The 15,384-nt window shown below is 39.3% G+C and overlaps 2 protein-coding genes across 8 annotated transcripts in view; both read right to left on the bottom strand.

Annotated features, from left to right (window-relative positions):
- SYNJ1 (synaptojanin 1) overlaps positions 1–2,968 on the bottom strand; it is a 68,658-nt gene extending 65,690 nt beyond the window's left edge. For 3 of the 7 annotated variants that reach the window (XM_063126698.1, XM_063126699.1, XM_063126701.1), the window contains exon 1: positions 2,646–2,872. The gene's annotated coding sequence lies outside the window, so the exon portion shown is untranslated. Of the gene's footprint in view, positions 1–2,645; positions 2,874–2,901 lie in introns of those variants that run through there. The other 4 variants (XM_063126697.1, XM_063126700.1, XM_063126695.1 and 1 more) reach the window with 4 other exon arrangements.
- A 4,241-nt stretch (positions 2,969–7,209) lies between these two features.
- The window catches only part of PAXBP1 (PAX3 and PAX7 binding protein 1), a 32,128-nt gene continuing 23,953 nt past the window's right edge, over positions 7,210–15,384 (bottom strand). The window contains exons 12-18 of the mRNA XM_063126688.1: positions 15,072–15,216; positions 14,857–14,978; positions 12,626–12,702; positions 12,411–12,477; positions 11,184–11,330; positions 9,961–10,115; positions 7,210–8,395 (exon numbers count right to left, since the gene is read on the bottom strand). Coding sequence (XP_062982758.1) covers positions 8,278–8,395; positions 9,961–10,115; positions 11,184–11,330; positions 12,411–12,477; positions 12,626–12,702; positions 14,857–14,978; positions 15,072–15,216 — 831 coding nt within the window. The 3' untranslated portion in view covers positions 7,210–8,277. The remainder of the gene's footprint in view (positions 8,396–9,960; positions 10,116–11,183; positions 11,331–12,410; positions 12,478–12,625; positions 12,703–14,856; positions 14,979–15,071; positions 15,217–15,384) is intronic.

The following is a 15,384-nucleotide window of genomic DNA, read 5'->3' as shown; positions in this document are numbered from 1 at the left end:
GAGTCTTAATTTTTTTTATTTCATTCACTATATGAATCTGCAGAACCTTTGAGATAGTATACTGGAACTCTGCTCCACCAATGTTTCTAAAATATGCTAGATGGGCATGAGTAGGAGGGATTTTTCTATGTTGGTACTGATTATATCCAATGTTAGTCTCACTTAAATGCCATTCATTTCAATGTCTCTCCTCTAAGTAGAACAAATATTGAATACAACCCAATGGCTGGGTTCACACAACATGACAACCCATACTTAACCTTGAGTATATGTTGAGTGCAGGTTGTTGTTGAACTGTAAGTTCTCTTCAAATCATGAAGAGAACCCATGATTTGTTGTTGGGTTGTGATCTGTGGGTTGTTTGTGGTTAACAAACCATTGTTTGTTACCATGGCTGGGTTTACACAACAAAACAACCCACAGTTCAATGGCAACCCACACTCAAACCATAATTAACATTGAATATGGGTTGAGTGTGGGTTTTCACATTGTGTGAACCCAGTAAATGAAGCACCCTACCAAAGGAAGCCCACTTACCCCCATTGCAGGCCATTTTTTTAAAAAAGAGCAGCTAAAACATACCTTTTAATGGGCTCTTTGAGATATTGCTTTTTAAAATAGTTACTCCAACTGATATTTTTATTCTGACTTTTTTTTGCTGTTTTAGTGTTTTGAATATTTTTCTATAAAAGGCAGGATAAAAATACTGAAAAGTTATTATTTATCTGAATACTGCTTCATAAGAACAGTAACGTTCTCATACAGTCACACTCTCTGGATAGATTAAAATATCTAAATATTAATCAGATTGTTAATTGCCTCAGTGCAACTTAAATGAGCATCTGTACCAGCTCCTTTGCCCAGAATAAATCCCAAGACATTCAAGTAAAGCAGGTGGACTCTACACCTTATTCTGGAAGGAACTAATATTTAGGGCTACACATCCAGATTTTGTGGGGTACAGCACAGCACCATGCAGAAGAGATACTAATTTCTGCACAATGTTCCAGTGACTGAAGAGACAGTGAACAGCATTAAGCAGTGCAAGCTTGTTACATGAAAAAATGTTTACTTATGATACATACTCCCAATCTGCCACTGGCACATCCTTCCGCGCACACCTACTTACAAAATACTTCAGGCTGTCACTGCAGTCAGCCAGAAAAGTGATGTGCCTTCCCCCAAGGATGTCTACTTGCAAGCAGGCACTTCCAACTACCCCTTGAATGATAGGCTACCATATCTACCAGCAAGTTTCCTGGTGCTGTTTCTTTGTCCTTGTGAAGTGTAAATGCAATGCCAGAAGAAATCATTTAAAATCAAACAAACATTGAACAGAAATAAAACAAGAAACTATGACATTGCTTAATAACCAAAGATGATAAAGATCATGTTTCTTGTGGGGGTATAATTTAATAGGTAAAACCTACTTTAATTCACATCCTAAAATATTCAACTCAGGTTCGTTGTTTATAAAATATGGTAAATTTAAGAACACATACAAGGAGTTTTCTATTTTGTTTCTACTGAGCATTTCACATATAGTCAACCTGCTTAGTCAGGGCTTAACTTGAGCTGAGGATCATCAGGGCTCAGCTTCAGAATAGTACTGCATTTGCTTCAGTGCTAAAGGAAGATAATGATCCAATCCCTAGTAGCAAATTTTCCAAACACTCCTACTGCTTTTCTACAGTGATACACAGTCAGAATCTGTCTAGTCAAAATCAGCACCACCACAGGAACCTAATATGTAATTCACTGTATTAAAGTCCTTATTTCACCTAGGAAACTAGTAGCAAATTCAGTAACCTTACATTTTTTTTCTGATAGGAATTATATCCCATATACAAATTATTTGTTATATTCAAGAGGCTGAAAGTACAAAAGCAATAGCTTCAGGCATTTCTCCCCCACACAATTATGGTTTTAATAAAGGTAAAAAACATATGGTTTATTAAACAAGTGAGGTATAATGGAGTGGGATATAATTGTGTCTAGCAATGTTTTTGCTTTTAAGTAGCATTTCAGTATGCCCGTGTTATCTGTATCACATAAACACTGCACCACTGAGTATGGAAATTGGTTTCTTAATGAAACACAAGCGAGAGAAAAATGATTACTAATGGTAGCAGTAACGGAAGCACAGTGGGGAACAGTGTAATATTTTTAACCGAGAGCTCCAGCAGTGAAAACAGCACTTTGGGAACTATATATAAAATACAAGGCAGTGCAGAAATTTTTCGCAAAGGCATCCTGCACTGACAGTTCTTCCCCACCACGCTGCCCCCTTCAGAAGTGACCCTCCCGTTTCCCCAAGGCAGCTTTGGGGTTTGGTCACTCTCTTCGGTACCACTACCGTTCCCGCCTTCGTTTCAACGGAGACGGGATGGAAAGAAAAAGAGCTATTTTCGCCGCCTTTGAGGGGAAAAGGGACAAAAAAGCAGCCATAAAGCCTCGTCGCATGCCGGAATTATTAGGGGGCAGGGCAGACACAGACTTTCCTCGATGGACAGTTAGGTAGGCAGGTGGGCAGGCAAGGAGCCGCTAGCCTCGCCGAGGAGACACCAATAAAGCACCCGGGGAGGGGGAGAGAAAATAATAATATAAAGCAAATCCGAATTCCTGGCGCCCCCGCCGTGACAGACCGAGAAGAACGGGCAGAGAACCGTGTGGGAGTCGCCGCGGATCACGAAGCCTCCATCTTGTGGTGAGGGAGCTGCTTCCCTTCTCCCCTCAACGCCTCCGCCAGCCCAGGAAAGGTGGCTCTGGCTCCTTTTGACAGGAGGATCAGCTGAACGCAGACTCGCTTAGACAGGGAGGGAGGGAGAGAAAGAGATGGTCGCGGGAAGCGAATATACTGACGTCTCGTCTGATCTTCCCCCTCAGTTCAGTTTCCCTTACCGGCTCCTCCGCCACCTCCAGGGGCGCTTCTTGGTGCCGCTGCCTGAGGCGGTTGCCTCACTTCCTCTCTGGCAGGGCCACCGCTTCCGCATTGCACCGCCCCCACACCGGAAGCAGTGGGAGGGGTGAAAGGAGGAGGAGGAGGAGGAGGAGGAGATGGTGCGGAACGTGCGTGAACCTGAGGGACGGGTGTGGGTGTCTCGCACCTTCCGTCGCTCGGCAGGGTTACGGAGAAGTTTTGCCTCTGGATATCAACATTCTTTTCTCAGTACCTGCGGTTGCGATAGCAGGCCTGCTGGTTTGAGAGTGAGTTCCATTGAACTCAATTGGGGTTTACTTCTGAGTAAATATACATAGGCTTAGGCCACGGGTGGGCAACTTGAGGCCCTCAAATTGGTGTTGGACTACAGCTCCCATCATTCCCCGCCGGTGGCTGTGCTGGCTAGGGCTGATGGGAGTTGCGGTCCAACAACACACCTGGAGGGCCTCACGTTCCGCACCCTGCCCTGGCTAAGACTTTTAGTGTTCGTCAAAGCGCGAAGGTCCCTCAGCTTGGCCAAAGCATCGGGGTCTCCGTCTCTCACCTCCTGGGATGACCGACCAAAACGTGTGGGTGAGGGGCTTGTGCTGGGCTTTAAACTTCTAGTAATAATGATAGAAGGCAAGACAATGCTCACATGACTAATAATAAAAATGATACGCCCAGTGACTTTACTACACCAAGCGCTTCCTCTTTAGTTAGGATAGTTGCTGACTAGTCAGATCCAGGCCTCATCTACACCAGGCAAGATATTGCACTATGAAAGTGGTATATAAAAGGCAGGAGCCACACTAGTGCACTGACAACTGTTGGGGCCCATTGACAAATACCATGTACTGCTTTCATACCACTATACCGTGCTTAGTGTTGCTCCTACCTCTTATATATCGCTTTCATACCACTTTCATAGTGTAATAAATATCCTGCATGGTGTAGATGAGGCCCCAGTCAGGGTTTTCAAACGCATCTTCAAATGTGGAAGAATTTTGCCTTATTTTCTAAGAGCCCTATTTCAATGGCACTGGAAATAGAAATAAGCCTTTCAGCCGATCTTTGTTATGTTTCATTGCTATTGAAAAATTTAGCTGCTGGGAATTCTTTTGATCTCGGCTATATTACTGCTTTAACAGGGTCAACACAGAAGTCCCAATGAATTCAGTGGGATTTACTCCCAGTGTGTAGGATTGTAGCTTAATCCAATTAAAGTAGTCCCTGGCAATTTTAAGACATCTCTCTTGTTTCAAAGAGCACTGGACTTTGCTCCTATTCGTAACAATTTAATTTTTAACTGAATACTTACCCCTGAAGAACAGTTCTGCATAATTCAAAAAGAGGTTTCTGACATTTTAACCATTAATAGTTTTAATGTGTTATTTTAAAACCTTTGTAAAAAAAATAAATTCTTCCTAGAAAGACAGTATGAAGTTTATATATAAATAATGTGTTATCAGGAGAGACATACTCTTTTCTTAATGTTCCAGCCTTTGGAAGCTAAGTGGGTAGTGAAAATAGTATTATTTGCCCATGCAGTCAGTTGTTTTTATTGCTAGTTTATCCTGCTGTTTTAGGGTGGCTTTCTAAATTGTCTTGACTAATCTTTTTATTTTAACATTTGTGTAAGAGGCCATGGAAATTGCAGGATAGAAACATTTATCATCATCTGAGTATGTTGCACTTCTTGCAAATCATTGCAGACTAATATTTTTCTGCCTGCATTTCCTTCAACCTGATTCTTGCAAAGAGCTTTAGTACTGCAGCCACTGTCTTGTTCTATTTTTGGATGACACTAGTTACTTAACATTGCAAAGGTTAGATGTGCCAGAATTAGATTTATCCAGTTGTCTGTATGTGGGCACCCAAACTATAGTTCCATATAACAGATATATATATATATATATATATATATATATATATATATATATATATATATATATATTTTCAGGACCTAAAAAAGAGGCTATGACCATGATGGTAAGGAAAAACATAACACATCCTGAAGTAGATCTGAAATATTAGCTATCACTTTCTTAAGTGGGAAGAGAGTAATATATTCAAACACTACTAAGAATTGTTGATATGTTTTCAGTACTGCAATTTCATTCTAGCTCTCTCTGATTCAGATATTGGGACATAACCTCTTTATATTTGTAAAATGATAAAATATTTATCTATATCATTCTGGGAGGACAGATTTTTAAAACAATTTGAACTTTTCAATATTCTTTTTTCAATATTCAGATAATTTTGAACATGCTTTGTATTTATTTTTGATATATGTAATATACAAAGCAGAAAAAGGGATAACCCAAGATTTCTCTAGAGATCCTTCATGCAACATATTCCCAGTAAACCCCCATGAATTTAAGGTTACCTTCCCAAATCTGTCAAGTACCCTGCCCCCCAACCCCCAAATATCCTAATTACTAGCAGTCTACTCTTAGACATGATGGTTTTATGGCTGTCACAGTCGCTACCCTGCTACATCTAAGGCTCAGAGGCAGGATCTTAGTTCCGTTTAGCAGGTAGTTAAGCAGTAAGGATGTATGTGTCTTATCTTTTCTCTAGTTAGTACTATTTGCCTTGATCCTCCAGTAAACAGCTATAGATTTTTCATTATGTATAACAGATCTACCTACATCAGGGGTAGGCTACATGGTGCCAATGTGCACTTGGACACTTCTGGGGCCTTTCCACTTTTTAAAAAATCAACACACTTCCTTACTAGAAGCTGAAATTGTTGTGAAATGGTTTTTTGTTGGTGCTGAAAACTAAGGGTTCAAAGGAGATTTGTTGCGGCTCAAACTCACTTCTGCCTTGTCAGTCTTTTGGGAACTGTTACTTGTCCTTTGCTATACCACCCATGCCTGCCATTTTGTGGTGGTTCTCAGGACAGTTTCTCAAATTGCCCACCACTGATCTACATTTTCCATGTAAGCTACTACCAGAGGTTAAGTTGTAGAACTGTAAATAGGACCCATATGGAAATCTGGAATTACGTTATTTCCCCATACATTATGCAAATACACATATGCTGCAACTCTTCAACATATGTTGGAGCTAGACCAGCATTATGTTTGCACTGACCAACCAGATGCCTAGGGGAAGCCCATAAGACATAAATGCAATTAAGGACTTGAATACATTTTTACTTTGGTTGACTAAAGCTAATGCATGCAATAACACCAATCCAGGTTATATTATTTAAAGTGTAGGCCAGCTCAGAGACCCGCTTCAACACACTTTGAAGTTAAGGTAATCTGGCTCTGAAACAAAACAGATACCAGTAATAGCAAATCTAAGTGTAATGTCCAATTCCTCATCTAGCCATGTTTTGTGGGATCAATTTCAGTTAATGAAACCTGATGATGTAGACAATGTGTTTGCAGCTGACCACATACTCTCTCGTGTGGCTAATTAAGGCTAGCTGGTGAGGCATGGCCAGGGGAGTCCAGGAGATAGTTAATGCATCACTGTGTGAAGGAGTGGTGTCTGCCATTTTGAAGGAAGCAGTAGTGCAATCACTCCTGAAGTCCACTATGGACCCAACAATTTGTGATAGCTATTGCCCAGTTACAAATACTCAGTTTTTAAGAATTGTGATTGTGCTGTTCCTGAGGGTTACAGAACCCTTAGTAACAGCATAGGTGGTAGTACTGACAAAAGTTGCCCCCTTCACTGACAGATGCTTTCAGTCAGCAGAGTCCACAAGGTATACTTTTGCTCTATTTAATATGCGGCACCCAAACTGAACATGTATACTTAAACCAAAACTTAATCAGTACTGAGTTTAACATGCTACCACCTCCCAAGTATAATATTTCTGTTTAAACTGGAAAAAATCTGAACAAGTCTCCTGCTTAGTTACTGGACTTTGGCTATCTTCTCACCCATTAAATAAGTTAGAACTAAATTGGAACATCTTCAACAGATAATTTTATTGAATTCTTAAGCTACAGAGGGTGGTATCCAACTAGTTTCCACGGAATAGGGAGGGGACAATCACCTTTCATCTCTGCAGCCATCCCACCCCCTTCAATCTTCTCTGGAGGGTTTGGGAACCCTTGGGCAGATTTGGAGGATGTGGGGAGCTGCCGGGGGGAAGAGGAATCACTGCAAACTGCCCCTACCCCTTTCTGCTGATAGATGTCTACCATCAGTAAAGGGAAACTAGCTAGAAACCATCCAGATATCGATACTATCATTCTGAGGAGTTGAGGCTGGTTGGGCCAAAGATTGATAATAACCAGTGTAAAGAATTCAGAAAATGATTCAATGTCCAAAAGACAGACTGTACATTTAATATTTTCTTTACATCACATGACAGGAGCATTATATAGTACAATAATCCAACATTATTCAGTATTCAATTTCTACTTTTTTCAAGTATAAAAGATTACACTTGAAGATGAGCAGGTTACCTACAACAGTGACAATATTCTTCAGAATTCAAACCAATCTCAGTAGTGGCAAGCCATGACCCTTACAAGTAAGTTTATTCTTCAAATAAAGAAACTAACATTTTGGAATATTCCAAAATGTGAACATCAGATTTAAAAGCATGTGGACATTGGGGGTGGGTGGGTTAGTACTTGTGAATTAAGGTATTGTGACAAAAAAATATTCCCCATAAGAGTTCTTGACTAAAAAAATGTGTAATTTAGTAATGTTCGTCCAAGAAGAGAATCCAGTTTACATAGCTGATTTCCCCCCCTCCCCCTCTCGAAAGATAGTTTCTTGGATAAGTGAAGACACACATTACCATTAAAAGCAAGCAACTGCATGCTTATTGTCTGGATTTTTTTTTTTTAAAAAAGTAAGACAATACCATCAGCTGAATGGAATTGTTAACTTCTCACTATTTTTGTCATCAGTACATACACTTCTAACAGTGGGTTCTATTTTGAAAACTTTATACTCTTACCTGGGTCATACGATAGTCACATATTTCTGACTAATTTTATTACCAAATTCCAGCAACTGAACAATCTTATTTTGAAAGACACCATTATTTCAAACACAACTATGGGGCTAAAAATATTTCATTTAATCTGTTAATGAATTTTATAGTAAAGAATTTCCTTTTAACTACTGGACAGTTAACTGAATAGATGACCACCATGGGGTATAAAAGTTTTTTGTAAACAAGATGCAGGTGAAAGTTTTTCCTGGCTTCCTTTTCACTTTCATAAAGACATCAATACTATTAAGGATGCTGTATATAAGAGTGCACTTTGTATTAAAAACAATCAATTGTTTACAGTTTAAGAAAACTTTACATATGTACAAAATTACACTTCAGGAATGACTTTCAAATCCCAGAATTAACTGAAAGAAATTTATTTCCCTTCACTTAAAATCTTTAACTCTTTCACATTATGATCATTTGCCACTGTTACAGCATGGTCCAGTGCTCGAATACTTGATAGAAGTTTTATTATCTGTTTTATATGCTCCCTAAGGAGAGAAGAAAAACAAATAGTCAGCAGGGTTGTTGTTTTTAAGTGTAACTGTTTGATACATGAAGACAAAGTAAACCAAGAGATTGTTTGAATACAATCTCATATACAAATACATGCAGTTATCACCACCATTTTTGCTCTTAGCAGAATTGCAGGGTCAACTTATCCTCGTTAGTCACCTAAATACATTTTACAAATACAGGTTACGTAGAAATATAATAGCCAGATACTGTAATAAGTGGTGAATGGAGAACTCCCCTTAGCATGATTCCGAATTGGGCAATCAATTATGAGCATCATTGGAGATTGCACTAAAAAGTTACTTTGCTTCACTTCCTTCTATTCTCACAATGACACTTGAGAATGGCCGTTTGGGATAGGCAGCTCTGAATCATTAGTGCTGTGCTGTGGCAATAGGCCCCTCCTAGTTTCTCCCAGCAACCCCAAGATGCAAGCAGAACCAGATTGTATTGACTGTAGGTTACAAACATCCCCTCTCAATGGTTAGACTTAATAAATTGCTTTGAAGATCACATTTATGGACATCCTGAACTTTTTCAAAATTTGGAAAGTCCTGGAAAATTGGGAGATTGTATTCTGAACCTGTTATTTCAGAAATTAAATTCTTCGTGTAATAGCTAGGTCTTAAGCAAGCAAAGAAAGATACACAATCATGAACACAATTACAATATGCAGTCCTTAATCTTGTGATGCACTAGAAAAAGAGCAATAGTTCAATTTGCAAGCATAGTTTTGGCGCAAGACAGGATAGGAATTCTGTTCTTGTACCTCTCAGCACACTGCCCAACATTGTCCCTGCCTGAGATGTTTGAGGTGGTCTCAGAGGTAGTGTTGGTGTTCCAAAATAGATTGACATTACAATGCTAGAAAGACAATTGGTCACCTTGGTTGTGGAACTCCCTTTCCAGGGAGGTTAGGCTGGCTCCTTCAGGATTGGCCTTCAGATGTTAGGCTGGTAAAAACTATGCTGTTCTGCCAAGATTGATTAATGTTGCCCTTTGGTTTAGAAGGTTCTTGTGTTGCTTCAAATGTATATATTTTATCAGTATTGTTTTAATTCCACCAAATGAAGTTTCCTCTTACCATTCAGATGCATTATGAAAACAAACTTGTCTCCACTGCACATATCCATGCTAGGTTTAAAACAATATAACTTTTTTGGTGAAATTAAAGACCTATAAGGCATTGTAGGAGAATGCATATATCTTTGCCAAGTTACCAAGGGTTTTTTTTTTTGGGTGGGGGGGAAGGACACACTGTATTGAATCATTTTGGTTTTATTGTAAATCACTTCAAGCACTCATAGAGTGAAGGGGCAATTCAAAAATAATTAAATGAATAAATGCCTAAAATAAATGCAATGAAAATAAATTTGGTTACCATATTTAAGTAGGGGACCCACCCCAAGAATCTAAAGTCTTTCCAAATCTGTTGCCTTCCAAATGTTTTGAACCACAACTCCCATATCTCTGGCCATTAGCCATGCTGGCAGCACCAGCTCACAGAAGATTGGTGTAAAGATTATTTAAGATTGCTTACCTCGCATTTCTTTTTTCTACATCAGAGCTTCCAATGCTGTTTCTGTATACTGTATCAGCAAGATGAACAAGATATCTACAAAGGTTTTCTAGATGTGATATTGTCTTATTTCCTTTAAGATGAGTGAACCACTGTTTAGGAAAGCAGCTGATTACCTAGAGAATGGAATAGAAAAGAGTGTTTTAGAAAACAACGTTAATAGTAAGTAACATTGAACTTAATGAGACTCACTTCTGAATAAACATGTAAATACTCAGAACAAGGTCTAGCTATTTGTATAGGGCACAAGAAAAGAAGTCTTTGGTCCCTCCCCAATGTACTTGGGGCTACTTAAAACTTGTGTACCATGAGGGAAGACAGAAGAGAAGCCCAGGCCATGGAACTCATCCCATCAGCTTCTGAAGAAACCTTCAATCAGCCTCAGAACTATATTCTGATGTTCATTTGGATTTTTTGTTAACATATTATTTGCTTGTTTCAGTATTTAAAAAATTATAAATTGCCTTAAGAGCCTTGCAGAAAGACAGTATAAAAATGTATTAAATAAATGTGTGATACTATTCAGTAGCAACACTGAACAACTTTGTCTGAACTAGAATGTCCCTTAAGACAATGCCTGAGGTTTCCAGCATGCACATGAGGGATGTGTTGAAAATACAGCTCTTTTTTCCATCACAAAAGGGTAGCCCAGTCAGACTCTGCAGATCACTGAAGTGGTTAAAGTTCCTATAAAATTGGAAGATTTAGCAAAAACCAGCCCTCAAGTACATGTACAGCTTCTGCCCTCTCCCTCTAACAGAGAAGAGCCTGGAATTTGAACTGTGTCATCAGCTATCAGGGACCAGAAAAGTCTGCAATAAACACGATATATTGTACCTTTTTGTGGATTGTAAAAGTAAGCCACTTTGGCAGCCAATGTTGGATAAAAAGCAGGGCATAAATATAACAAGCCATAAAATGTTAATTTCACTTTTTTGATTACTTAAAAGCAGTGCTGTGTTCATCCAGCAGGGTACTTTAAGCAGTAAGATAGTGATTTTGCCGAGGTCACTGCATGAACTTGATTGGCTGATTGGGGATTTAAATAAATAATAAATAAAACTAAGTACTCCAACATTTTAGCCATTACACCATCTTACATCTCTATATTTTCAAAAGGATCAAAACAGGTTCAAAATGTTTAAAAACAGAAATGAGATTACTGAAGTGATGTGTTTACGTACACTTTGAGCTTTCTTAATGCTGTCATCTCCATACTCAGAATTCTGGAAAGCCATAAGAATGTATCTATTTAGCAAGCCATCTATTGATAACTCTTGAAGGGTTTTATTGGAAAGGATTCCATGCCACTGCAGAAAATTTCCCAATAACTAAATACAGACAAAAAAAAAGTCAAACATCAAAAGCAGAACAGTAGAACTGCATTAACATTTATATTTGCAGACCATGATGTAGGATAATACAAATGGGAATATTTCAATTTTATTTTATTTATTTATATACTACCAAAAACTAAACAGAAACTAAAAAACTAAATTATTTGGGAAAATAAGATGGCTTTCACACGATGCCAAAGGAGCTCAATATAGACACCAGGCAAGCCTCTCTGGGCTTGTGACAACTGGGGTGTCACAACAGAAAAGACCCTCTTCTTAGCCCCCCATCTCACTTCCTTTGGCAGGGGCTCCCAGGGAAGGCTGCTGAAGACTATTTTAGGGTCCAGTCAGGTATACATAGGAGACGACGGTCCTTCAGCTAACTGACCCCAAGATATTTAGCACTTTGAATTGGGCCTGGAAATGGACTGGCAGCCAGTGCAGATGGAAAAGTACTGGCATAATACAATCACCTTTGCCACTCCTCATTAACAATCTTGCTGCCCTATTTTGGACCAACTGAACTTTCAAGACCATTTTCAAGGGCAGCGCCACATATACTGCATTGCAGTAATCCAGAGAGAGATTACCAGAGCATGGATAACTCTATCTAGGTTAGCCCTGTCCACATAAGGGTATAGTTGGTGTATCAGCCTAAGCTGATAAAAGGTGCTCCATGCCACTGAATCCACCTGTGCGTATAGTGACAATGCTGGATCCAAGAACACCCCCAAAATACAAACCTGATCCTTTAGGAGACTGCAACCCACTCAACGGTCACTTAGGCAGGAGACGAACAACCCCAAATACCGAACATAAACATTCCAAAACGTCATTTTTTAAAATTGTCTGAAATAGTCACAATTAAACAGTACTTTCTAAAATGCCACCGCACTCTCTCCCTCTGCAGCTCACCTTCTACTTATGCAACTTCTCTCTACCTGATTTTGGGTGATTTTCCCCTTTCCCAGCAACCACATACATGTAGCACAAATTGTCCCCACCAAGCAAATCAGTTGCTCATCACCAAAACAATACATCAGTGGTTTGAATTTCATCTTTTTGCTAGCTTACCTTAACAGAAGACCAAAACTGTCGCTGGAAAAACAAGTAAGGTCCAGAGTTCTTGTTTTCTAAAACACTGAAAATAAGGTGGTTTTTAAAAAAATTTCAGCAGTATGCATGTGAAACATTGACATGATCCATGATCACAATAGCAAACGTTCTGCAATCCAATCCACAAACAGGCATAAAAACAAATGGAGTTGAACCAAGCAAAGCAAGCTTACCTTTTGGGATAAAGTGGCATGAATACATCATCATCTAGTGTTCTCCTCATTCTAAGCAAGAGGGCTTTTAGTAATGTCTGAAAGAGTTCAAATTTAACACAAGATTTGGTAATAATATTTTTACAAGTGCATTTTAGCACAAATCTAACCAAGCATTCCAGTGGACGTAAGGTGTATGTTAGCCAGGATCTCAGGTTATTTTAACAGTTTACTTTTTCACATTAATTTGAATAAGCATCTCTTAACTTTACTTTATTTAAGATAGCAAACAAGGACAACATCGAAGTACTCAGCTTTACAGTAACCAAGGACTGATGTCTATCTCTAGCACATACTAGACACAAATTTCCATAAAGTCATAAACAGTGGGCTGGATCCTACAACCTGCAAGTTGATTCCTACTCATGTTATGGGGCTTTCTTGCCCCCACCCCCTTGCTACAACTGCCTGAACAAAAAGCCATTACTGAGGCTGGGGGATCCTTCAGAATAGCAAATAATAAAAATAAAATAATAATAATTTAAATACAAAAATGCCATAAAATACATGACTGATTAAAATTATATAAAACTGATACAATATTAAAATAAGAATTGGGCATCTTAAAATCCATCTCGGTAGACCTACCAGAAGAGATCAGTCTTTATGGCTTTCTTAAACTCAGAAAGACTATTAAGTTGACGACTCTCTATTAAGGCCATTCCACAATTGGGAGCAGCAGAAGAGAAGGTCCTCTGGGTAATGGTTGTCAGCCTAGTTTTCGCTCACTGGAGTAAATTCTTCCCAGAGGACCTGAGTGTGAGGGTCAGATTATATGGGGGAAGGCGATACCACAGGTAACCTGGACCCAAACTATGTAGGGCTTTAAAGGTAATAACCAACACTTTACACGTCGCCCCAAAACTAATTGGCAGCCAGTGAAGTGATATTAAAGTTGGTATAATATGGTCGCCCCTAGGTGTAAAGGTGACCAACCTGGCTGCCATATTTTGAACTAGTTGAAGTTTTTGGACTAGGCACAAAGCTAGCCCTATGTACAGTGCAGTGCAGAAATCGGGCCTTGAAGTTACCAGCACATGCACTACCACTTTTAGGTCTTCTAACTCTACAAAGGGGGGCAGCTGGCGTGTGACACATGAGCCTGCAGCTGTGGGAAGGTTTAGGCAGAAGTTGGGATATATTTATTGCCTTGCATGATTGCCTAGCAAGTGCTAATGATGTTGCATCAGCGTTGGTTTACATTAGCACTTTCACATCCATGAATGCTGCTCTTTAAAGCTGTAGCTGTACAGATTGGTAAGGGAAAGATTTCACTCCTCCAAGTTATGGTTACTTTATCACCTCACAAATGTCCTAGGAAGTCACAATTTTGTAACCACCATACCACAAAATTATCTTCTACATTCATGCCTAGGAATAATTCAGAACGAATATGGTTCAATTTGCCACTGCCATATCCACCTTCAAGCACATATACTCACAAGTGCTACGGCCTGCTGTTGAAGTTAGCAAGACATGCCTCCCCCTCCCCCTAAGGATATTTACTTCAAGAAAAACTTCAAACTATCTCTTGAAATTACAAGTTAGCACATGTACTAGCCAGTTTCCTTGAACTATTTCTTCGTATTTTGTCAAATTAGAAACTATGTGCAAAGAACATATCTATGATACCGTATTTCTTCGATTCTAAGACGCACTTTTTTCCCTAAATAAAGAGCTCTAAAAATGGACTGCGTCTTAGAATCGAAGCAATACGGTAAGAGGAAAAGAGGAAGCTCCTGCAGCAGCCTCGAGCCATGCGAGTGAGGAGCTGGTTGGGTAAGCGCCTGGTTTTTTGTTAGGCAAATTTATTCGTAAGTCCCACTGATTTCCATGGGACTTACTCGCGTGTCATCGTCCCCTGGTGCACAGACAAGTAAAGAGCGGGACTGGAGAGTTAAGTTTACTCTTTGTTTCAACGCCCCCCCTTCTTCCCGCGCAAACGGCAGTTTCTTCTCTCACAAAGGGAAAAAAGAAAAGGCCACAACCATTAGAAGAAAGCGCGGGGGGGGGGGGGAGGTTGGCTGGGCGGTGAGGGAAGTATTTCTTTGATTCTAAGATGCCCTTTTTTCTCAAATAAACATCTCTAAAAATGGGGTGCGTCTTAGAATCGATGGCGTCTTAGAATCGAAGAAATACGGTAGCAACCAGAAACAACAATCTTACGAACAAGATTATGCACAATTTTTTACCTGCGTATTTTTGTTTTCTGCATGTACCACAGAAGGATAGCCATTTATTAGTTTCTGGGTAATAGCTACCATCCTAGACGTCTGTGTTGTAGAAAAAGGGTCCCATACATTTTCAGCAAGTACTAGAAGAAAAGAAGAAAAAATACTTCTCAAGACTAGATATTAAGATGTGGTTGTTGCTAAAAATAACAAAATGTTTAAGAGGATTAAAATACCTGTTAATTTAGGTAGAACCACTCTTTCCACAATAGTAGGCAATAGTGAAACATCAGCATCATCTTTCTCTTGATCATATTCTTCACATCCATAAAATAGCAAGGATTCAAACCATAACATACTCTCAAAATCTTGGCACTTGTCCTATTAAAATAAATATCGCAAGTATCAGTTGGGTATTGAAAATGAAGAACCAACCATGTGATGAACCACCCTCCACCTATACGCCTGTATAAATGTTTAGGGTGTCCACTGCAATGATACTATATACAGGTCTGGTTTGCATGTTTATTTAAACCACGATTTGCTACC

This window comes from Elgaria multicarinata, chromosome 5 (genome assembly GCF_023053635.1).
Source record: "Elgaria multicarinata webbii isolate HBS135686 ecotype San Diego chromosome 5, rElgMul1.1.pri, whole genome shotgun sequence".
NCBI classification, from domain to species: Eukaryota; Metazoa; Chordata; class Lepidosauria; order Squamata; family Anguidae; genus Elgaria; species Elgaria multicarinata.
The sequence above is the reverse complement of the archived record's forward strand: the minus strand, read 5'-3'. Positions and strand labels throughout refer to the sequence as shown.